This window comes from Branchiostoma lanceolatum, chromosome 19 (genome assembly GCF_035083965.1).
Source record: "Branchiostoma lanceolatum isolate klBraLanc5 chromosome 19, klBraLanc5.hap2, whole genome shotgun sequence".
Classification (NCBI taxonomy): Eukaryota; Metazoa; Chordata; class Leptocardii; order Amphioxiformes; family Branchiostomatidae; genus Branchiostoma; species Branchiostoma lanceolatum.
The window spans coordinates 14,838,168-14,862,648 of NC_089740.1; the positions used below are offsets into that span (position 1 = coordinate 14,838,168).

General features: G+C 44.0%; 4 protein-coding genes across 4 annotated transcripts; 3 read left to right on the forward strand and 1 right to left on the reverse strand.

The window, feature by feature from the left end:
• Nucleotides 1–3,591: 3,591 nt before the first annotated feature.
• On the forward strand, nt 3,592–4,240 carry LOC136425194 (polycystin-1-like protein 3). Its single transcript, XM_066413990.1, has 2 exons — nt 3,592–4,137; nt 4,193–4,240. The coding sequence occupies exons 1-2, from the start codon at nt 3,592–3,594 to the stop codon at nt 4,238–4,240; spliced, it is 594 nt and encodes a 197-aa protein (XP_066270087.1).
• Nucleotides 4,241–5,162: 922 nt separating this feature from the next.
• On the forward strand, nt 5,163–6,921 carry LOC136425195 (location of vulva defective 1-like). Its single transcript, XM_066413991.1, has 4 exons — nt 5,163–5,174; nt 5,336–5,502; nt 6,005–6,486; nt 6,698–6,921. The coding sequence occupies exons 1-4, from the start codon at nt 5,163–5,165 to the stop codon at nt 6,919–6,921; spliced, it is 885 nt and encodes a 294-aa protein (XP_066270088.1).
• Nucleotides 6,922–6,981: 60 nt separating this feature from the next.
• On the forward strand, nt 6,982–8,345 carry LOC136425767 (polycystin-2-like protein 2). The gene is made up of 3 exons (XM_066414715.1): nt 6,982–7,230; nt 7,397–7,544; nt 7,798–8,345. The coding sequence occupies exons 1-3, from the start codon at nt 7,012–7,014 to the stop codon at nt 7,956–7,958; spliced, it is 528 nt and encodes a 175-aa protein (XP_066270812.1). The 5' UTR covers nt 6,982–7,011; the 3' UTR covers nt 7,959–8,345.
• A 2,321-nt stretch (nt 8,346–10,666) lies between these two features.
• Nucleotides 10,667–23,005, reverse strand: LOC136425368 (uncharacterized). Its single transcript, XM_066414219.1, has 7 exons — nt 22,774–23,005; nt 17,033–17,166; nt 15,820–15,961; nt 14,972–15,103; nt 14,633–14,707; nt 13,893–14,067; nt 10,667–12,964 (listed from the first exon to the last, which is right to left on the reverse strand). Exons 1-7 carry the CDS (start codon nt 22,850–22,852, stop codon nt 11,974–11,976), a joined length of 1,728 nt encoding a protein of 575 aa, XP_066270316.1. The 5' UTR covers nt 22,853–23,005; the 3' UTR covers nt 10,667–11,973.
• Between the last annotated feature and the right edge of the window lie 1,476 nt (nt 23,006–24,481).

Sequence of the window (24,481 nt, forward strand, 5' to 3'; positions counted from 1 at the left end):
ACTCCTAACTTCAGACAACATCAGATTTCTAACTGCTGCCAAGTTTTGCCAACTTCTGCCACCCCCAGCCACTGGCAGACGTTAAGATGACGTCACTCCAAACCTCGAACAACATCGGATTTTGTCAGATGGCTTAGATATGACAACCTTCTGCAAACTTTTGCTTTTTTACCCTGATACTGGATATAATTGGAATTATATCTTCATTATCAGTAGGAGAGACTGTCAGGATGGTAATATATAGGACTAGATCAGCAAGCCATTAACGAATAAAATATAGAGAGGTTTAAGACGACCTAATGATCTATCAAAATTCATTTTGCTGAGAAAACCTGTCCCACCATACAGGTGATAGGTGAAACGAGAGATCTGCTGGAACTGCTGGATGCGGCAGCAGACAAACTGTTGGAAGAGACACCACCGGAAGGAGAAGTGACGCACATCCGGTCTGACGGCGTGCTCACGGCCGTGAAGAAGAGCATCCCTGATGTCGGCATCGTTCCTATCAGTCAGGATGTCGGCTCTATCGTGTTCACAAAGGAGGACAACCTTCCTGAGGATTCCACTATGAAGGTAAGAATAGAGTCATGTCTAAAACTGGACAGTTCTGTATCATTGTACATCTCCCAACATTTAACCCCGCTGATACTTTGATATAGCAATTTTGGCCAAAAATATGTAACGACCTATTTGGCTCCCGCAGGTCGTGGCATTTGTCGAGGATCCGTTTGTGTGGAGTGTAAGAAAAGTTGAGGCATCTTCGTCAGTCATCATGGTAACAATCACTAAAGATGGGGATGACCAATACAGCAATACTGACACATCAAACCTGCAGCCAAACATCACCGTCATCGTTAAACATGGAGTGAAGTTTGGGACCACGAGTGACACGGAAGAACAGTATCATGAAACCCTGCCAGCATCATACAGGCAGAACCTCGATGATGCAGGCAGATCATTCCCTCGGACCAAGGTTCCTAGTCATGACGCCAACATGAAGTATCACGCCATGTACATTGCCGATGGAGGCCAGGTGCCCCTGGTCAGATTCTCAGTCGATGACGTCGATACGGAGCTGCAGGTGTACTTCCGGTTTCACGACTTCCAAACTAAGGAAGAATACGAGTACACAACAACTGTCAAACCTCCTGAAGTCACTGATTATGACGGTTTCAACATGCCATTTGGCCTGGTTTACTCCGATTTCAATAAATCATTTATTCCGGAGATCCAAATGGAACGCGGATGGCTCATAGTTGGCGTGAAGAGAAAAGGTACTACTAGACTTTATCTGATCACTACTATTTCTTGAAGCCGCTCCACATTGCCCTCCTATATTTCCAGATGTCAAAAATGAGCAACGCAACTTTGGACTATTATGAGAAAGTTCAATTCTTAAGCATCGACATATTATTCAGCATCAATGTTACTGTGAGGAATGAACACTAATACCTCCCCATGTTTGGTTGTGTACTAGGCGAAGACCTCCCCCACGGTGGTTTGAGACGCCTCCTGACGTCAGCGGTCCCTCAGACCCCGCCCCCTCCAGGTCGTAATGGCAGCCCGGCAGGATTCACACTGCAGACTGCCGCAGTCTCCTGTCTGATGCGGGGAAACGAGAACCAGACGTGGGATAACCGCCGCTGCAAGGTTTTACTGACTTACTGATCTCATAGAATGTTACTACTTAGTTGAACTGGTTAACATAGTAGGCGACTTGCGTAATACTTCCTAGAGCTTTTTAGATGAAGTTCATTTTCCTCAAACTAACTAGTACTAGACAGAGCTGCTTTAAATTGAAAGAAACCTTAAACCGTGTTTTGTTTATTAGTTACTGTCATGACAAAAGAAATGATATCATATTGTACCATCTGATTCATATGTTGCTTTCTGCGCCATTTGTACTGCAGGTTGGGGTTGAAACGAACGAGACGACCACTCGGTGCACGTGTGACATGACTCCACAAAGCGATGGGAAAAGCTCCAGGGTTATTCTGGCAGCTTCTTTCGTGGCCCTCCCTAATTTCGTGCACTTCGACAAGTTCGGTACCAACATTGACAAGTTGTCCACTAATTCGACCGTGTTTGGTACGATCGTAGCGCTGTGGATGATATTTTTGATGTCCCAACTATTGATATTACATTCGAACATCAGGGTACGTTAACGTCAATATGTTTTTTTTTACATTCTATATGATATTCTAAGCTTAATTTCGATAATAACGTTGGCTAGTAAGTTAAACTTTCGTCTCTTCAACCGTACCGACCAAGGGCAATAACATCATTATTCGATTCCATGGAGGCATAAAATGTCTGTATCAAATGTTAATAGAAATTTGATATTTAGTCATCTATGCTTTTTTAAGAGCCACATCGCTATAAGTACAGCAGTAGCCGACAGCCTTGCTCTTGGACATTCAGCAAAGCTTGCTAAAGCACGCACGGGTATGGCTGTTGTTTCCAAAGTCTCCACAATCCCATCTGAGTTTCCCGGTGCGGACTACATCTACGTCGTGTCTGTCCGTACGGGAACACAGCCTGATGCCGGCACGGCGTCTGTAGTCGGGCTGATGATCACAGGGTCAGAGGGCAGGACGGCCATGGTCACTCTCAACCCGGAAGGCTTGGTGAGAAGTGTTGTGTTTATGTGTCTGTGTCTCTAAACGCGTAAAAGATGACAAGGGACTTCACGAAGCAATTGTTTGATCTGCAGCTGTAGCAAAAGATAAACATAGTAGTACAGTCACGTTAGTGGAGATTTAAGTCGACCGCAATTGAGAAATATTAACTATAACCACGAATCACCCTTGTAAATGTCTTAAGATCCTGGCCAGAGGTGGTGACACGCACCACATCATGACGACACCGGTCTCCATCGGCAAGCTCCAGTCTGTACAGGTCTGGCACGACAGCTCCGGGAAGGGCGCCATGGAGTCACTCTTCATAGACAGCATTAAGGTCTGGGACATACAGACAGCACAAGGGTGGGTACAGTAGCAAATTTTTATCGTTTTATTTCCAATTCTTTCAATCCCTGGTTTTAGGTGGTGGCTCCATTCCAAAGTGTAATCTTTAAGATCAGAAGTTGTGGGAATTCATCTGGCACTTTTCGGTTCTATGATTTTTTTCTACGAAATATCAGGAAACACTGTCAAGATATAATTGCTGACTTGAAACATAAAAATTTCCAGCATTTTATACGTTGCAGATGAACGTCGTTGAAAGTACAATGTACATTTGAACTGTCCCTGCTCCTAACACATTTGAGAGCATGAGAAAAGTTGATGGTCGTGTTTTTTGTGTGCACAGTTGCTGTTTCCCATGTTACACCTGGCTGTCATCTAGCAAAGGAGACGGTAGGACTATAAGGACCTTGAAGGCAGCTCCTGATGGAGAAATGCGGTAGGTTTTCAGCTCTCCGGGACGGTGATTTGAAGTAGGAATAATGCTGCATTACTCTACAACTATGACCCAAACTCGTAACCGGTCATCAAAACATAACAATCTGCATGATGTTATAGAATTAATTCTCTGCATCGATGCCTTAAAACATTGGTTTCCTTTGAGATATGTGGTTATATTTACCTTAGGATGTCCGAATACACCCTACCGACGTTTTCGTATCTTCTGTACGAAGACCATCTGCTCCTGTCAGCCGTGTGTAACTCCGGTGTGAGACACTTCAGCCGGGCGCAGCGCCTGGTCTGCTGCCTGACCCAGACCACCCTGTGGATGGTGGGCAGCGCCATGTGGTACGGGGTCAAACTGGGTGCACAAGATGTCATTTTGTTCGACGCTGGCGTCATCACTCTCCGTCTTTCGGAACTGGTTGGTACTGCAGCAACATCGTTCACAGTGTTCCTGCCAGTTTACACCATCCTTGTGCCAATGTTTCGCAAGCAGCATCCGTTGGAAGATCAGATTCCTTCAGGACTGTTGAAAACGGCGACATCTCCATCCAGCTGCCGATTTCCATACAAGACGGTGGCGTGGAACCTCGCCATCCTGACGTCTGTCTGCAGCAGCTTCTTCGTGATCATGTACAGTCTGCAGTTTGGAGCTGAGAGAAGCCAAGCCTGGCTGAAGGACTTCGTCCTGACATTCCTGTTCTCTACATTTTTACTGGAGCCTGTTCAGGTTAGCATCAGTCATGCATTTAAATCGTATATTTTTCCTCATATCTTTATTTTAGATTTTAGAGCGCCAGTGGAACGAAATGTATGTAACTTCCCTGAAATGAAATATAATTCCAAAAATGAGTTGCACAAATCAAAAGGGGCTTTGACAATTTTCGTAGTCAAATGACGTAAAAAACGCTAGTGACTTAACCAACATGCCCAACTTTTTGCAGATTTTTATGATCGCCTACACAAAGGCAGTCATCATCGGACCTATTATGCGATCTGTGACAGCTTGTGTTCGAACAGTTTTGGGGACGAACTTATTGGACAAAGACCGTTCTCCAGTCGGTGCTATTCAGAGGAAGGGCAGGGATTATGATGGTAAGTCTCCACAAGTTTTACATGTAAGACCTCGGCGGATTGCTACGACCGCAGGGGCCAGTCTGTAAAATTAGTCCACATTGCCTTCCCGCATGACGTCGCGGTGGCGCAGTGGCAGAGTGTTTGGCCTAAAACCCAGAGGTCCTGTTTTAGATCCGGAGTCCCCTGATTTGTCTCGTTGACGTTGTGCCCTTGGGAAAAGCACTTTACACGACTTTCCCCACTCCACTCAGGTGAAAATGAGTACCTATCTTCAGTTAGGGACGTCCCTTGGATAGGACGTTAAATGGACGTCCCGTGTTTAAAGAGAGCCACGCCTCAAATACATTATAAAAAGACATAGATACCTTTACTGTAAGATTTACATTTCTCTGTGAGATTTTATAATGATAGCGTCATTGTTGTTCTGAATTTCTGATTAAGCTTTGGTGTTCTGTATGTATGAATAAGTTCCTGCTCGGAGGGTTTTACCACCAGCCCCGAAGAAAACCGACCATGACCCGAACTGGACCGAGAGGATGACCAAAGGTAGAAGTATCCTGGTGGTCCTGGTGTTTCTGCTGATCTTCACCGGGAATGCCTTCTACATCGGGGTTCTGGGCTTCGACAGACACGCCTACTACGTCAGGACCTCCCTGGAGAACAGCCTGCTATCCGGAAATGAGGAGGTACGTTTGGAAAAAAATTCTCTTTCTCAAGCAGAACGAATTATCTCTTTCATTGACCATTGGAACAACTATCCGGCTTTAAGGTTACCGCTATATGTCGTCATTTCGCATTGTCTTCTCTGGAGTCTGTGCCCTAAAATACTGTAATTAATTTCCCTTCTGCAGGTCACCACAGTAGACGATGCTTGGGAGTGGCTGTCGTCTGAACTGATGCCGTCCCTTCACCCGGAGCGCGGATACAACGGGAAGAAGCTGAGGTGGCTGGACAAACAGTTTCCGGTCGGAACAAACGCATTCCGGATCGGTCCTGTTCGCCTGGAGAGAACCACCAAGTATCCAGGTGACAAAACATTCCGACCCCAAAGCTTTTTTGTTTCATTTGACTTGTCAAATTGATACATAGACATTTGTACTGCTCATTAAATCTTAATCGAGATATCCATACAATTTCAGAGGACCCAATAGACATAGATCTCGAAGACAGTAACCAAAGGCTCTATCCTGAGCTGTTCATGAATCTACAAAACGAAGCTCTTCGCCGAGAGAGTGGGAGAAACTGTTCACACATCGGGACTACCAGTATTGTCGACGAATTCAGGTATATCACGTTTGAAGCATTTAATGCTGTTGATTTTGTAGCAAGTTTTATTGATGAATTATGGACAACTCATTTCTGTATGCAGAGCGTATCTACTCAGCTTCCATCATATAGTTTTAATTTATTTTATAACCTCTGGAATTTTTTTCATAGACATTTGTAATCCAACTTTTTGTATTTATGTACCTTAAAATAAGTTTCTGCCTTGCTAATAAAGTACTGTCATTGTGTTTCAGAAACGGGACTTCGGCGTGCTACACCACAGTGGACCTGCCACGAGATGCTGGTCAGGCTGCTACAGTGATAGAATTCCTCAAACAAACCAACTGGATCCTGATGGTTTCAGACACTCTCATCCTCCGGATCAACTTCTACCACCCTGACGTGAAGCTGTTCAGCACCGTGGTGTTCAGGCTGCAGTACATCCCAGGGGGCGCTGCTTATCTACAGCCCAGTATCCAGACCTTCCGTCTGTTCCAGTACCAAACAGCAGACGACTTCGTTCAGATGCTTTTCCACATCTTCTTCGTTCTTTTCTTCGTCTACAACGTTCTGCATGAGATTTGGAACATACGGAAGAGCGGCCGTCTGTACTTTGGCAGTTTCTGGAACATCTTGATCCTGTGCAACATTGGCTTGTCGACAGCCGTCATTGTGACATTCGCACTTCGGTATATCAAGGCAGCTTCTGCATTGGGTGACTTACAACAAGCAAAGGGTACTTATGACAAATTGTCCTAACGGTTTTCTGACATTTCGGAGAAAGCAAATCTGTTAGGGCAAACTACGAAATAGTATTTTTTAGGCAACAAAACCGGTATTGTCAAATGTAGAATGTGTAATATGCTGTTCAGCATAGTTTTTGTCTATTTTAGTTTAGAGATTGCCAAGATACCAAGAGACATTTACAGTAACGCTATTTGTTACAGGGCTGTTCGGCATCAATGAGTTTGTGGACATCAGTACCGCCAGCCAATGGGACGCAACCTTCAAGGAGGTCCTGTCCTTCTCCATCTTCATCAGTACCTGCAGCATCCTCCGGGTTCTCAACTTCTCCAGGGGTGTCGCTACCGTCTACGCTCTGCCTCGTGTACGTAGAATTCATCTTCCACATTTCTACCGGAGGCGTCAACGTTTTAGTTCATTCTGTTGATCCAATTGTTTGTAAAACAAAAGTAAGCAGTTGTTTATTTTCCGTTTACACTAGCTGATATACGGAGAGGCCCTTGGGTTTGCGGTGAACATGCTGGTTGTTATAGTGGCCTACGGCTTCAGCGGGATCCTGATTTTCGGCAAACACATGGAGAGCTTCTCCGGCTTTAAGAAAACGTCGTACGTGCTGTTTGAGATGGGCTTGGGCAGGCCGTTCGTCGGTGTCTTTGCGGACGACATGAAGGCGGTGGATCGTGTCATGGGACCTCTGTATTATTCCACATTCGTCATGCTCTTCGTCTTTTACCTGGTCAGACAAAAATCAGCTTATTTTGTTCGAGGTTTTTGCTTTTGCTTTTTTTGCATATTACCACCAACCATGAAATTACATCCAATAAGTGTTTCTGTTTTAGCTTGAACAACCTGTCTTAAACAGCATTACGTAGCCTAAATACATCTGTTTATGTTTCCTACAGATGAATCTGGGAGTCGGGATGCTCTGTAACTGGATGAGCTACTGCCAGACGTCTGACGACATCGGCGTGGACACGGCAATGGGAGATTACTTCTGGAACTCCTTCAGGAGTCTTCTGGGCATGCGTCATAAGGCCCAAGACGTGGACGGTAATACAGTCTTTGCTACCTCCTACTAGATGATATTTTGTTAACCACAAATGTGTTATTCCAATGACAACGTTTAACTGCATGTATAGATAGCATGTAGTCGTCTTTGTGACATTAGTAGGTTTATAGCTATCGCATATCCCCACAATTGATAAAGAACCTTTACCGTAGACCTTCACCCAAATACTGTGTTCTGCATTACATAACGGGAAGGATTAACTACAAATATTATCACATTTTGTCTCTTCTGAAGATGAAGCACCACTTCCTGACCACTTTATGGACGAGACCCTCCAGCGGACGGATGCGGTACTGCAGGAAGTGGACAGGGTGACTGACCTGATGTACAAGTTTGAGTGCAAGAAGCGTCAACTGACTCACGTTCAGCCATGCAGTTCCAAAGATCTCGTGTAAACACTGAGTTTGAGCAATTAGCTTGGCCTACCAGAAATGTACATAAGCTTGACATAACGGAAATAATATAAGACAAAGAGTACTAGTAAATGATTTCAACAAGCGAGGTACCACCTCAACTGATTCAAACGTTTTAGCTGAGACTTTTAACCATGACATTTTAAAAAGGGATGATATATAAATGTTTGATATTAAGGCACTTAATGTAAATCTTTTTATTGTTTCCAATTGAAGGTCTGAACATGTTGTGATCAGTGTAACTATTGTAATTTTCATTACCATGTTTGATAGCAAAACCAATGTTGCCTTAGCCTGTTTCATGAGACAATGGTTTACAGACTAGGATCAAAGGTGTGAACTTTAAGATCTTGTCTGGATCTTTTTAATGAGGCATTGGTTACGGACCAGGAAGAAATATCTAATATTAAGTCATTTTGCATGAATCTTCATTTTCGGTTTAATTGAATATTGCAGATACAATTATGATGTGACCAGTTGCTGATGTAAATATTGTAATTATCCGTACGGCCTAGGCTAATCCTAGTTTGGTACAAATTTGTGTCATGGGCCAATGGCTTACTTACTTACTTGTACTTGATTAGGTCTCATCATCATCTGAGTGGCCTGCGTCAAGGCTTCGTCTTTTACGTCTCGCTACCAATCTCCGCCATTCTACTCTGTACTGGGCCATCTTGCTCATGTCTGTCAGCCTCATGTTGTTTTCCCCAACAGTCAGTCTTACGTCATCTAACACACAGTCCAGCCATGTTTTCCTGGGTCTGCCTCTGGACCTCTTCCCGAAGTTAGGAGTCCAGTCCAGAAGGAATCTGGGAAGCCGTTCCTTTGGCATTCGCAGGATGTGACCAATGGCTTACAAATTAGGAGAAAATGTGTAATGTTTGATATTACGGTAATTTGAGTGAACATTTCTATTTCTTCAATCGTGATGGTGTTGTGAACAGTTTACAGTGTGAATATTGTAATTTACAGTCTAGGCTAAACAATGTTTGGTACCAATCGCCCTCTTGTCTTGACCTCTGTCATGAGCCAATAGATTACAGATTAGGATCAAATGGGTACAATTTAATATTAAGTCCCTTTGCATGACTATTTTGTTTAATTGTCGCTGTGTATATTATGTGAACTATTAACGATGTAAATATTGTAATTTTCATTACGGTCTTAAATATGTTTGGTACCTTATCATAATAACCTGTTTTATGAGGCAATAGCCATGAAACAAAAAAAGAATAAATGTTTAACATCCTTTGCATGTAACAGTAATAACTATATGGCAATATATCATATAGCTGATGCTGTAAATAATATCCATTTATCGTTTATATACAACAATCTGCTAACAGTAATCTTGCATTAAGAGTATGCCAATTTCAAGTGTGGCCTTTGCGAATGTCAGAATAAAGATGAAATGACATTACTGTCAACATTACTCTGCTTTATTATCTTCGCGAAATGCATTCAAAAATACATCAATGTCCTCACGTTGGAAAAATAACCCTTTCGTATCATATTGGCGTATAAAGCTTTGGGTGGCAAGGTCGTCTTGTGGTTAAGATCGCTGACTTAGAGTCTAAAGGTTCTGGGTTCGAATCCGTGGCAACCCCCCGTCTTATAATAATGATAATGGTTTATTGGTAAGAAATTACACGTGCAATGGCAGCCAGTGCTGAATTGCTGCTGGGTTTACAATCACATAATACACAACATATACATATTTGCTCCACACTTGCACATTGTGGAACTGTCGCAAGGGTCTGGGCGGCTGCCATTCGGCGCTAGCAAGTGACCTCAATGCGACCTTCCCCAACCGAAGTCAGGTACCCATTCACACCTGGGTGGAATGAGGAAAGTCGTGTAAAGTGCCTTTCCCAAGGGCACAACATCGGGGCATATCAAGGGCATTATGCCCTTGGGAAAGGCACGTTACGCCTATCTATTTCCTGACAAAACTTTGATGTATTCGGACACAAGGTAGAAAAGCGTTTAAGTGTTTAAAAACACTTATTGATATCTTAATAAAACAAACCGGTTAAAATGAATGTTATGTCCTCTCTGGTGGGACGTAAAGTTGGAGTGTTTAAGGACAGCCACACCTTGAGCACGAAGAAGAACCCACCACATTTATAAAAAAGAGTAGGGGTCCTGGTGTGAGTCGATCAAACCTTAGTCTTTTTACCGACTTGACACCTGAAAACTATCATCTCAATCCTCCCACAAATGTGGTAAGTCCCAATAAATATTTTCGCTATGGTTTCTCTAGCTTCATTGTCTACTCACTAATGTGCAGCAAGTTATTATATTTATGTTTTGTTACTATGATTACTTTTGATTGCACTTCTTCTGTATACATCTTTTTGTCAATTATCATTACTTTGGGATTTCTTTTAATACAATACTCGGATTATGTTTCCGTTATCTTATGTTGACCTCTGGCGTCTCCGGCTCACTTTCAAGTTCACTACATTTGATATTCCATAATTTTCTGTTTACAAATTGTACAAGTTTTTTTTTTATATTTACATGTCATATTTCATTTAAGTATTATGTAAGTCGACTCTAGGTAGAACAGCGTTTCTCTGTGTTACACTAGTGGAGATCTCAATAAAAGGAGCAAACAAAGTTACTCGTTAAACTTGTATTTAGATTTAGGCGCAAACAACACGATCATAGCAAAATAAAGACATCCCTTGACCGTTGTCTTTATGATTTTAATACCTTTTGCAATTTTAGTGACACAAATATGTACATCTTGATTACAATTAATGCGAAATATCGCAATATCTAGATTGAAATTATACAAATCACCAGCCAATTTGAAAATGACTTAAGGCCACGTTGTTTTAATTATACGGGTGACATCCTCTGAGGACCCCAAAACTGATGCGAACGTGTGAATAAAAAAAATGGACAAAAAAAGTTGCCTTCAATAAGAAATCTACGTGGTAAGGAAGGATGAACAAACCTAAACACACAGAGTATGGTATATGACTTTGGAACTGACTTAGTATTCGTTTTCCAAAATGTTTTTTTTTTTTTTTGTAATCTACAGCATGTCTTTTCTCCTTTTGCAGCTGCTTTGTACGATTTACAGTATGGTCGAAACTTTTTTTGGAAACTAAATATTGCTGCGCGCGTGGATGTTATCCATATAATCAAATCAACAAGGCCTACAATCCAAGCGTTGCAGTGTGTATGAAACATCCTGCGCGTCGATTTGTAATTTTCTGTTTCTTTAGCAGCACCAGACGCAACAACGCAAAACATTTTAAAAAAACTCTACAAAAAAACAAAAGAATTTAATTTTTTTCATAAAACGTTCGGAATGATTTCGCTATACACTTACACGTGTTTCCTTGGCATATCTTCAGTTAACATTTAAAGTTTAAAGTATCATTAGTGAAATCCACCGAAAAAGCACAACATGTTGTTGTTGTGCAACTAAGCAATCCTACCATTAGTGTCAGCTATAACTCATGAAATCAACGTCATAGTTTTACGTGACGTCACGCTTAATGCACGCGTCCGATTGGTTAAGCAACCAGCACTTAAACCTTGCTCTCTCGCGAGAAAATGTGGCGAAAATCATTCCAAAATAATCCAACAAAAACGAATATATAAAAAAAATTTAAGACCCTGAAAACACAACTTAGCAATGATGAGCTCTTGTTCTTAAACAGGGCGCGTTCACATTCGCCGTGCGTTTACGTCATGGGATTTTCGTCATGGGACCTACGACAGTCTTTTCCGTCTGCTGAAGTTTGCACCACACATCCCCAAAAGTCCTCTCAACTTGCTGTCCAAACCTGTCGTGCGATGGAAGTGATCGGGCCCTTAGCAAGTTTTTTATCAGCACTGCATACTTTACTTATACAATCTGAGTTATGGTGACATCTACGCGCGCACTGCTGTCCGTTGCCTTTACACAAAAATTAAATCTTGTCATTTTTTCTTATCTTGCGACGGTTTGAGACTTTGAAAAACAGCTAAATGCATCTCAAAGATCCCCTTCTTGTGCCCTGTTGTCAAGTTTACTGTACTTTGAACTCCTGGGACCGAGTGGCTTCTCCGACTCTCGCGACAAGTGGTCGTAGCCATTCTTGTTACCATGGAGATGGTCGTAGCCAATCCCTTGCTTCCTGATGTCCGTCTCTGAAGAACCTTGTAGGTGATCGTACCCGAGCTGTGATTGGTTGTTAGGAAGAATTGTTGCCATGGGAACGGCGTATCCGTCTGCATCTTCCAGTTCTTGAGCACGCGTTACCATGGGAACCTCGTTCCCGTCAGCGTCGCTTCCCGCCGTGCCGTGCCCGGAGTCACGTGACGCGGTTGCCATGGGTTCGTCGTAACCTTCCGCCAACGGGAGCACGTCGCCGGCAACATCAAAGGTAAAGTTCCCGCCTTTTCCGCTCGCCTCCAACAGGTTTACTTCGGCATAGGGCGGGGTGCGCTTTGCAGGAGGCTTTGGCCTGGGGCTGAAGATGTACACATTCGCCGAGCTATCGCGCCCCCTAGCGGCTGCTCCTGCTGCTGCACCTCGCCCGGCATCATCCAAACGCAACTCATCATCACCGACCTTCGCGATATTCTCGTCAATCTCCGCGTATCCGGGGTCCGAATATTCATCGTCCGTTCTGATGCGGTCTTCAAAGAACACATCGTCCGGGAAGGCGTCCGCGCGGGGCCCGCCCGACCAGTCTTTGCCACTCGGGGGCGGGGGTGACGGCGGGACGAACTTCGGCGGGCCCGTGTGCCTGGGCGACTCCACCACGGGACTAACCGCGCCGTCCAACAACGGCTGCTTCATGTCGCCGGAGTAGCAGTTGTCGGGCGTGGCCCCGCGGTTGCTAGACATGGCGGCCAGGGCGGCGAACTCTGCCCTCTGACCGTAGTTGGGGTTCATGAGGCTGGTGCGGTCCTCCCCAGGCCGGAAGACCACGATGTCCGGGCGCGCGCCGGGGTTCGCCAGGGTCTCGGCAACCTGTGGTCTGAAACAGGGACAAAAACATACGTGTTATGCTAGGGTCAAATTTCCCAGCCGGGGCCGGGTCGGGATGCTTGCGAAAACAAAAAATAAAATATGCATATCAAGAAAATACACAATTTCTATTTAGGAGTAAATTTCTTACGTTTTGTGTCCTTTGTTGTATTTTGTATTATACATTTCGTTCCCGCAAGCTGCCATACCGGGCCCCGCTTTGGAAATGTGACCTAGGCATTGTAACAGGCGTCATATTAGCGTAGGACGGCCCGGGGTCACGGGTTGGGGAGCACGTGACACGGGCGCGTCCTGACGTCAGCCTGACCACGCCCCGCCGCGCTCGCGAAACCCCGCCTCCCGAAAATGTGATAAAAGTAGCTGAACACCGCCTTGAAAGGAGTAATCATGTAGTCAGACTTAGAGTAAGGACCGAAGAGAACGAGGCGGGGGGGTGGTCAGGCTGACGTCAGGACGCGCCCGTGTCACTAGCTCCCCAACCCGTGACCCCGGGCCGTCCTACGCTAATATGACGCCTGTTACAGCATTACCGGGTTTTATATCATACCTGGGCCGCGATAGCGTTCGATATGGGTCTTTCCGACCGGTCTATATTTTACGTTATATCATACCCGGGTCGCGATAACCTTCGATACCGGTGTTCAGACCGCTTCCGTGGTTCGATTGGAACTCGCTTCGAGTGCACTGGCTGCATCGCTGTCGAAAATTCGGATACCGGATTCGGACTTTGAAATTAATGTTGTTATGATTTTTCGAGGACAAATAACTCTCTTAACTCCTGGCGCATTTCATATTGAAAAGTGCGTCATATGACCAAGGTGGTTACGGCCCCTGTAACCTCCTTTACATGACTGAGCTACTCTCTTGCATTCTTGCATCAGAGTTTAGATCATCCTGTCGCCTTATACGGAACTTACTGTCGTTTCCTTCTCCTCCAATAGCAGCAGAAGCACCATAGCAACAGCAGGATCACTATGGCAACGCAGGCCAGAGTCCCGCCCACAATGGCGCCGACCAATGGCGGCCTCTCGCTAGGGATGATGGTCAGGCCTGGCGGGGTCGTCAGGGTCTGGGGTGCATCGGTAGGGCCAGCTGTGAGAGGATCACAAAGGGGTTTCCAGTCTCCATATGTCAAACGAAACATCTAGATATAAGTGTCACTACATAATACGTACTTCACAAGATACGCCTCGGCTGAGCAAGATTCCAAGCAACCTGAAAGCATGTGGTAAAAAATTCGGCTCGTTTTTGTTTTTACCAGACCCATCGTAGAATAGAACCCCACCGCCTGCCACACCTAACATTTTCATATTAAGCTGTAGGCGTTGTTCAAAGCTATCTACTAAGGGCATTCCCAATGTAAACGTGTATACATTGAGAATGCCCTTAGTAGATAGCTTTGAACAACGCCTACAAGCTCAGACTGGTGTGTTGTTTTGTGCTGTGTTGTTTTGTTGCAATTCAAATAAAGTCAAAGACAGGTCGTTCAGCGTAATATTACCAGCTGCTATCTCACCGCCTGGCTGCGAAACTGGTGTGTTACGCCTACGGGCCTTTACACCAGCTGAACAAAAACAAGATACAGATTCTCCCATACGAACGTGAGTCATGAGGACCCATGTCTACGTAATAAGAAAGTAACACTAGACAGACGTACCTCCTGTTTTAGCGGCGGTTTCCGTGCTACTCGCGATCGTACTGCCCAACACAGGCGCGCTGTCAGTCGGACACACTGGGGAGAAAGAAGATGGCGGCACCCAATACGATTTATGCTCCAAAAGAGTGACAAGACCGTAATTACACAGAGTAAAGATACAAAAAACTGCCATATCTAAAACAGATTGTATGCAAATATATCCCTTATCAATTTTCACTTTCATAATACAAAACGTGGCATGTTCGGACTGTTTTCTTTTATTTCTTCGTCTTTATTTCAAGACGAAAAGTGTTTTTTTGTGTGTGTTTTTTTTAAGAAAGACTATCCCTAGCCGTATACCTGGTGTCCTGCTGACGTTGTAGGTGATGCGCCATCCCATGTTGCTTTGCGTGTTCCCGTCCGTTACAAACCGGATGTCGATGTGTTTGCCAGCATAGTACCAACACTTGGGTATCTGGGAGCCGCAGAAAGCTGAGGACGGAATAACAATTTCTTAATGACAAGAGAAGACGCTGTCGTAACTCTCCCATTGTTTTCTTATACAATCCTTGAACTGGTGCATCTAGCGATGCCAACATGAGGAACAATTTACATCACTTGTCTTAAAAATATGAAGACACGCAAACCAAGGCTTCTTGTCTTTCTGCAATGCATCATACGAAATAAATCGCGGTATTTCTAAGACTGTTGAAAGTATTTACTATCAAACCAACAACACTACTAGGCCAATCCATCCTATCATTCTAAATGCAGAATATCGATAGCAGTTATACGATACAGTCATGTACGGGTAATTCAGTCTCGCTTTTGGAATGATGTACTGTATAAAGAAATTGACATTAAAAAATTATGTCGGTGGATATAGGAGTCGGACATGGCAACAACACATAGAAAATATCGTGTCATAATAATAATAGTCTGTAAAATAAGAATGGATCTGTTTGAAGCGAACAGATAATGTTCAAATCAACACAAAGTGAATGCAGCGTGGTTTTCATTTCGCGCTAAGGGGAGAATGGAGTGTTCGCGGTGGTTTTAAGTTCGCGGCAGCGCTATAGTTACAAACTGCTACAGTATTGGACAAAAATGTTCGCGGTGGTTTGAAGTTCGCGGTGAAACGGTCGCCACGAAAACCGCGAAATAAAGCCACCGCGAACATTTTTGTATTTACAGTATCCTGTACATACCTCCATATTCGCTCCGGTCGGGACCGAGATCCGTGAAGTGAACGATGAAGGCGTCACTGCAGCGGTAGTTAGCAATAGAGCCCCCTCGCGACTCTAGATCAAACTGGTCCACCATCACGACGGGATAGAAGCCTTCTTCGGCCTGAGGTGAAAAGGTCATAGGTCAAGTACGTGGTTTTAATCAACTGTCACTGAAAGACGCACTATCCGTACTATTGGGGTACATCGTAATTTCAGTTAACTACGGTTCAAGTACACACAGTGTTTTATTGGCAAGATGTTTAAGCTTTTGTAAAGAAAGAAATCACACAACAAAAGTAGAGCGACTTTCGTATGGTCTACTACATCTATATATGCATACAAACAGTCAAGTGGATACAAAATAATTAGCCTATACATAAATGTTTATGAAAAGACATGAGTAAATCAACATGTTGAGTCTAACGTATCATTTTCACAATTGGCTCTCAGGTCCAAACATTCTTTGATATATTGACCTATTTGTATACAGTTTTATATTCTTCTGTCCCTCCCTGTAAAAATACATCCAGCTACTGAAACAGCAGATCTATTTGCTTCTAGGCACTACAAGGTGAACAACAACTACAGGAAAATTAAGTAATTATGACATTATATACATGCAAATGCATGGGTTTGACTATTCTAAGGTCTCATTCATGAGTTTTTTGCCCCATAGGCTTACATGTTTTAAAACGTGTTTTACATGGGCGCGTTCGTAATGAAGCTGTAAGAAATGCACCCATGTCATTCATTCTCTGTTGAGCTCATCTACCCTAGATCATTTGAAAAAATTGCTAACTACCAGTTGGCATACAATACCTTTTTATGGCAATTTCAAACGGCACTTAGCTAGACCCCCTAAATAGGCACTTTCCAGCTGAAAGTGATCGACCGAATTACCGCTAATGTCCGGCTGTGGATGTCCGACCTCGCGCGCGGCAGCCGAACTTTACCTGTTAATTTCTTCCGTTACAAACAAGCTTTCACCAGTTTGACGCTTGATATCAGCTGGGCTAGCTAAAAGGTATGTTTACACCGATATAGACACACGTACATGCAGCCGTTCATTTTTTGGGGCAACGGACTCTTTTGTAAAACGGACATAAATGAGACCCTTAGTTTAACCATCCAACATGGCGGCTGTGACGTCACATACAGAATATCCTACGGAAACAATAGTTTGCCATCTCACCGATAATCTCCACAAGCAGTCCAGGTGAGTCGGGTAGTGGTGATCCGAGTAGTACGGTGACGTCAGGACGCCCCCAGCGGCCGTCACCGGTACTACCTCAGGGTGGCTCATCTTGATACAGGCAGGAGGAAGACCTGGGAGAGAGAAAAGAAAAAAAGAAAAAATCATAATTCAAGTTGGAAAACAATCTTAAAGACATCTTCCTGGCTGACGTTTTGGTAACTCCTCTGCTGCCTACCTCAGGACTGGAATAAACTGTACTGTTCCTTGTCGCAAGGTGGCGTTGTGACAAGGATGCGGTCCTAAACGTGGCTTCTATGTTAGAGTCTATATCACCCCTCAAACTCTCTACTGAACATGGGCAACTTACTGAAATAACGTGTTTTAATAGACTGTATTAGGACGGTTAGTGTTAGTTATTTAGACCATCAGTTTTTGTGTAAAAAGTCATCCCTATAAAACTTCAAAATGGACAAGCCCAAAATAAAGTCACACGTTTGTTTACGTACACATGTATTGCCGCGACTGATAATGGCAAAAATGGGGCACCCTTCCTTTCGCTTTGTTTGTTTATGAGATAGGATCGGCTGCAGGTGTCTCCGCCGTGTTGACAGTAGCCCCGATCCCTGTGTCTATCGTGTTCCTCTTGGCCTAACTCGGGGGGGGGGGCTGTTTAAGGATTTCCTTGGGGCATATTGGCCCTTGAGCCGAGGAGCTGGCCTGTGTAGGCCCTGGAAACAACCTGGCATCCAGGCTATGTTGACAGTAACCAAGTGCCGGTCTAGTGAACCGACCGACCCCTCGGGCTTGTATCGGGGGCAAACAGTCGCTCTTCCGCCGGACCTTGTCCGTGAAGCCAGTGCAGCGGCCACCAACGACGAACAAACACAACTTTGACTGAAACAGGCGGTCCCGTGGCCGAACCTGGCAATGACTGCCGTGTCAACTTCAGCTGAGATACCCACGAAAATCTGTAACTCCAGAATCTTTGAGAGTTTTTTTTTTCCTTTATCAAAATTCAGCTGAGTGCGGACGTGGTGACAAAGGAGGTGATACCACATTTTCAATTTTCATTTCTTAATTCTGCGTTTCCATCTTTAAACACTTTCTTTTAACACAATTCCAGAACCAACAAAGTTTCTAAATGAACATCAATCAAAAAGAAACTATACAATTCAAGCGTTCACAATGACGACTGACAGCTGCAAAACGTAAGCTCCAAGCAGATCTCTACGGAGGCAAAATAGTATCTAGCCGGCCAGAATCTACAGCCAGTAGCCTACGAAATTTCCCCCATAGCCTGCTTGGAGATCAAAAGCAACGTACCAGTTTGTCTGTGGGCTCTTTCCATATATCTACTGAAAATCCGAGAACCCAGTTAAGCTGTCCTTATATCCGTTGTATGACTCTGTACAATCGGGCCGATAGCACGCGCCAGTGACTACTACAGACGCACAGAGTGCGGAGGTGAGATTTTACCAACAAACAGGCGACATTCTCCTGTCACATGTCCTCCGCGTCTGTTTAGTCTTCAACCAAAAGATAAAATAAACCTGCTGGAAGACGTGAAAAATGCACCAAACTTTGACACCTTCAAAGCTAGGGTGGATAGATCCATAGAAAACCACCCAGTGATGTTCAACTTCATGATGTTAGGTAACACACAGTTACCAGACATGTGGTTTGCCTAAACACCTCACCCGAACTCATCCGAGTCTAACATGCAGTATAAATGGGGCAATGGCCGCTTCTTAATTTCGGAGGGCGATCCGACCCTCGGGAGGGCTGGGACCGAGTTTATATTTATGTCATACCCACCCGAGAAAACATAAATTTCAATGCGAAATGCGCCAGAAGTTGAGAAAAGTTGGTGTCCTCGAACAAAAAAAATTGTAACAGCCACACATTTAGGCATAACACAGTAGTTCTGGAAACGCCACCGCTTCATGACTCCGACTGGATTTCTTCCAAGTCGAGAAACCGAGGCACACCGGACTTGGAACGGTGTCAATGGTGCCGTCATGCCCGACAGAGTCACCTTTGACCTTTTCTCTGTATACGACCTAAGCATGATAATACAGGGCAAGGGTCTAGCACAAGGGGACATAGTCTGGATGCCAGGGTTTCAGGGCCTACACAGGCCAACTCCTCGGCACTAGGGCCAACATGCCCCCAAGGAAATTCTACAACAGGACATTGTAGAGATCGGTAGTCTGGCATCCAGGCTACCAACTCCTCGGCTCTAGTGCTAACATGCCCCCACGGAAATTCTTAACAACAGGCCTCTCAGAGTTAGACCCTGCGATCGGGGGTCTGGTATCCAGGCTAAGGGGCACTGCGTGTCAGAATGCGAGAAAAACTGGGTTCTGCATATCAGATTAGTGTCGTGCGACCAGTAGTATGTACATAACACAGTTCATATACATGTACTCGGAAAGACATTTAAAATGGCTTTGACAATCGAACTGCTCATGCCAAAAGAAATGGATTGGTTGGGATCGGATCACTTTTTCGGTACAACATGTTTACTGCTGTAATTTTAGGGCATTCTTGCGACAGTCGTGAAGATGTCGTTCAACTGTCTTGCGACGGAAAATGTCGTCGTAGATCCTCGTTTTACAACAAAAAAACGTGCGACGAATGTGACAACTCGTTTGCAACAATGATAAATGCATAGATAAATCTTATTTTGTATTACGAGCCCCAAACAACCTTCTTTTAGCCCTTTGCGGCAGGCATGTGCGACGAAAAAAACTTTATTGCACGACAATTGTACACGGCACAATGTGTACAGCAACAACTATCAAACATAATACACAATAGAGGTATAGCGTATAAACAGTATAGAATGTGGTGTAATTGTTGACAGCCACTCGGAATAATGATTAGCTATGAGAATATGTTATGCACCGGTGGCCAAGATCTGTCACAAGTTATGCTCCTATTTGGCTAAATTTTACTCTATTTTTCAACCGGCGTACAATGTATGTCAACAACTATTATACATAGTACAAAAGAGAGGTATAGAATATAAACGGTGTAGAATGTGGAGTAATTATGACATGCTGGATTCCATTCAGAGCGCGCGCGGGGTGCTCTCTGTACGTGACGGCTCCCGTCGCGTCCTGCAGACCCCCCGGACCGGTCCGGCACTCCTCACATCTGTTTCGTTAATGCATAACTAATATTTCTCCGAGCGACGTTTTTCCAGCCTGACTCATCGACAGTTTGGAGTCAATAAGGGATTCCGGGCAGTGCCTTCCTGTACCTCGCACGGCTCAGTTTAGTAACTACCAGGCCAACTACGCCGGCTGAATTATAAAGTAAAATTTTGCCAAATGGGAAAAATAATTTGCCAGGGATTTTGGCCACCATAGGATAACATTTTCCCATCAGTCTCATGAACGCAAACGAAGCGAACCAACTATTAACTGTTTCAACTAGTAAGTGTTTCAACAAAGTTTTCTTAGTTACATAACCTTAATGTTATATACATACGTTTCTACAACCTATGTGTTGTCTTCCTCAGTGCAAAATAAACTAGTCCTATCAAAATCAACTCAAAAGTTTGTCGAAACGCTTGTAGGGAAGAAAAATAAGGTCGAGTATCAAAAAATACTATGGTGAATTGATTTACTGATTATCCGAAACTATTTGTGCATAAAATAAACTTTATAAAGTGCACAAACCTTTGGCGGTTGGTAGTAAAATCTAACTGTATTTGATACAAAACTGATACAGGTACCTCAACGTTTCAGTTTGTTGACACGATCCTTGAGTAGCACACCTGACTACAGGTAATGTTATGTAAACAAACAGACTCTGTTTTTCATTCAACTGAAGTACAGTCTAAAATGTTAACAGTGGCACACGGGTGGAATATGTTATCCTCAAATTACAGCTGGAAATTCTTCTTTGATACTTTTAGACAAGCCTTGGCGTTGGATTTATTTGGATGGATTTAGGTGTGAGGGGTCGTACAGTATAACCTGCTACCGACGCGTGCCTGCGAAACTGGTGTGTTTAATCCCCAAACAGATATAGGGGCACAGGTCATTCTCGGTGTTTCACATCTATTTCTAAAACATTCAGTACTGTTTTCTAGTATTTATTTAGTACCAGTTTGCCTCAAAAAGATTACAACACTAGAAAAGTATGTAGATACCATTATAGACGTTATTCATCTTTTTAATCATTATATACGATAGTTTCAATATGTACATTAGAATATTGTTAAAGCTCGTTATGCTGTCCTTTGTAATGTTTTGTCCTTGTCAGCGGGGCTAGCCCTTTGTAATAGCCTCAGGCTAGTTGGGCAGCCCTGGCTGTGTGTCCAAAACAGTCAAACCAATAAATGCATAAATGAATGAATGAGTAAATAAATAAATAAATAAATAAAAGCGTAGCAATTTCGCAAAGACATGCGTAAAACCCCGAGAATGAACCGGATCCTTACATCTGCTAGGAGTATAAATGTAGCGTGGATTCGTTCCTTAGCTAACCGACATCTTTCGCATCATAGTCATCCCTCAGTAAGACCTCTGGAGCCGCATAGTTCCCGTTTAGAACTTATTCAGCCTGTCACCACTTACATCTGCTTGGAGATTAGATATGTTGGCGTTACCCCAGTAAGTGGTTGTACCAGTCCACTATTAGTATAATTACAGATAACGTTACAGCTAGCTAATCGCCCGCATATGTGACACGGATACCTCGCGTCGCCCGACTTACCAAAATAAACAGAGAGCAAAGTTCTTTTTTAAAACCGGACAACTTTCTTTTGTGTCGTTAAGAACGATTTCGGGCAGACGTCACACATGAACGAACCGCTGTGTGCCCTTCAAATAACGACCTCAAGGTCACATAGTTTCCCTGTGTACAACCCGTCAAATGTCACGTAGTTTTGGGGGGTCAACTTAAGACGTTAGGAACGCCTACCTTAAGGAATACAGATTCTTACGTCTGCAAAATTAAACATTTCTGAATTGTACGTTATATGAATGTAGCTTCTATGCAAGGCTTCAGGCGAAATGCCTTCATTCATACAAGCAGCTATTTTCACTACAAAGGGCACAAAAGCGATCTACACACAACAGTGACCACGAAGCTCCCACCGAACGCAACGTTATAATTTCCTTATCCCTGAACTCTATCCGTATCAGTGTTTGTTAACTGGTATAACCGCCCTTCTGCGTAACAACACACCTCACAGGCACGTACTATCAGCTGGTTATGTTGCAGTAAATGATTTGTCACTGTTATCAAAGCAAGGCCGGCAAGCCCTGAATATCTAACTCCAAATGTTGTTCAAAACTAAGAAAGAGACTCTTACTGTATTTGACGATAACCAATTCTACTCTGGTATCGTTGTTGTTTAACTACGGCCGCGTGGCGCGTTGGATACACCCGATCCCTCGATCTCGGAAGTTAAGCAACGCGCGGTCCGGACAGTGCTTGGATGGGGGACCAACCAAGGACGTCCGGATTGCTGTAGCCTCACGAAGCTTTCCACGAAATCGTCTTCCGGGAGGGACGTAAAACGGGGGTCCCGTGCTCGAGGAGGTGCCTCGAACACGTTAAACAGCCTCATTACCCTACACATTGGGTACCTGCCTGTGGCACTGGCTGCAAATACACCTGATATAATACACCTGATATTATTTAATAACGTCAGGGGGCTTGAGAGGTCAGAGGTCGCGCTCACTCAGACACCAGTTTGCAAAGATAAGGAAACAAACTACCTGTTGATTGCGTTGCTGCGGGGATCGAACCAGCGACCACCAGCAGCAAACACGTCGCACAGACGGCCCAGGGTTCCATCCTCGGCCTCCTTAGGGACCCATCGGTGGTGAAAAGTCGGCGGAATCGGCGGCGAGTCGTCCGGAAAGCCAGGTGGGAAGAGACGGGGGTTCGGGAGCCGAGAGGCGGAAGTGACAGGCGACAATTGGGGTCACCGAACGACAAGGGGTCACGTCACCAGGGACTGCGGTTCAGTAATAAATCGCTAGATGTCGCTTCTGCATGATGTGTTATGATTTCTAATCTGCTGGCTTCTTTGACAGCCGGAATTTTCTTTACAAGGATGAGTGGTTGTTAGAGAGATCAGAAGACGATACGATTCTCCGCCCTAACATCTGCTTGAGGACTTACAGTCGCTCGTTTCAAGGCTGGAATAATGCGTCAGTCCGAAAGGTGTCGCTTCTGTGTGGGGTAATTCGTCAACGAAAGGAAAGAGCGGCTTATGCTTATCTACGTAAGCTTGGTTCGGGTTTTATTGGTATCATCTACTGAAGACTCGAAATCTGATGCGACAGCTAGAAAAACCATACACTGTTAGTCGTTTTACAATATACGCGCTCGATATTTGGCCATTTCGAGACAACTATAGAGGATGAAGGGAAATCAACGAGTGGTAGCTTTCCTTTCGCAAATTTCCAAGATCAGTCTAAATAAGTTGCTAACGCGTTGTAGTCGTTGCCATTTCGGTACTTTATTGATCAACAATAAAACAACAATATAGGCAACTAGTTCTCCAGGAATACAAAACCAAGCAAACATAACGTAGGGAGAATATCTTACAATATTTACAGCTATATATACGCTCGTAGAGCGCCCCTTCGCTAAAATCACACTGGCATCTTATAATGTAATCAAATATGCTTTCTATAGAAACCAAAAAGGCCTATCTGAATCGCGTCTTTGGCTATATATGTTAGTTAAGTATGAAGAAGAAAAACTCCACCCTGAGATATACAGTAATATATGATATACATATGCGTACAGTTACAACATAGCCGAAATGTCGCAAGAGGGGTAATTTTCATGGCAGTTCTTAGCTCTGTACAAACCGATATGTTGAACAAACTGACTGACTTTCTTATAAAGTTCCTATATACGTCACTAGACCTGAGTACACATAGAACGCTGACGTCACGCGATAATACTGAGCCGCTATTGGAGCTTTGAAGACACCTGGTTTCTGGCGCAAATGCTAGTGTTATTCTATCTCATACCCTTTTAAAGATCAACATCTGAAATCGATGTTGTTTTAACACACACAAAAAGATTAGGTACTACATAATCAAACATTTTTGTGAGAAGATTCAAATCCTTGCTTGGTTTGTAATGAAACGTCCTTGCTTTATCTTTGAGAAAGCAAGCGTTGTTCCAACAAATGAAGAAAATGTTCATTTTCCCGCCACTACTATGCCTCAAGTTCAGGAAGTCTGTCATAATTTGACATTTGACCCCTCTGCTTCCTCTGGTCCACAATTCCTCGCGCCAAGTGATCGTAGTCGCCCGACCCCTCACCGAGATGGTGGTAGTCACTGTCCTGGCTGTTGCCATGGGAACCGTTGCTGCCCAGACGGTCATATTCGGCTTTTGATTGGTCGCTGGTTGTCACCGTTCCTATGGGAACGGCGTATCCGTCGTCTGATCCGTCGGACA

Coding starts and splice junctions, on each gene's coding strand:
- LOC136425194 (XM_066413990.1), top strand. CDS start 3,592: ATGTCCGAATACACCCTACCGACGTTTTCGTATCTTCTGTACGAAGAC. Junction 4,138..4,192: donor TTTTACTGGAGCCTGTTCAG/GTTAGCATCAGT, acceptor TCTTTATTTTAG/ATTTTAGAGCGCCAGTGGAA.
- LOC136425195 (XM_066413991.1), top strand. Junction 5,503..6,004: donor CGCCTGGAGAGAACCACCAA/GTATCCAGGTGA, acceptor ATTGTGTTTCAG/AAACGGGACTTCGGCGTGCT. Junction 6,487..6,697: donor TGACTTACAACAAGCAAAGG/GTACTTATGACA, acceptor TATTTGTTACAG/GGCTGTTCGGCATCAATGAG.
- LOC136425767 (XM_066414715.1), top strand. CDS start 7,012: ATGCTGGTTGTTATAGTGGCCTACGGCTTCAGCGGGATCCTGATTTTC. Junction 7,231..7,396: donor TGCTCTTCGTCTTTTACCTG/GTCAGACAAAAA, acceptor TGTTTCCTACAG/ATGAATCTGGGAGTCGGGAT. Junction 7,545..7,797: donor TAAGGCCCAAGACGTGGACG/GTAATACAGTCT, acceptor TCTCTTCTGAAG/ATGAAGCACCACTTCCTGAC.
- LOC136425368 (XM_066414219.1), bottom strand. CDS start 22,852: ATGGAACCCTGGGCCGTCTGTGCGACGTGTTTGCTGCTGGTGGTCGCT. Junction 15,962..17,032: donor ACTGCTTGTGGAGATTATCG/GTGAGATGGCAA, acceptor TTTTCACCTCAG/GCCGAAGAAGGCTTCTATCC. Junction 12,965..13,892: donor TGGAGGAGAAGGAAACGACA/GTAAGTTCCGTA, acceptor TCCCTGTTTCAG/ACCACAGGTTGCCGAGACCC.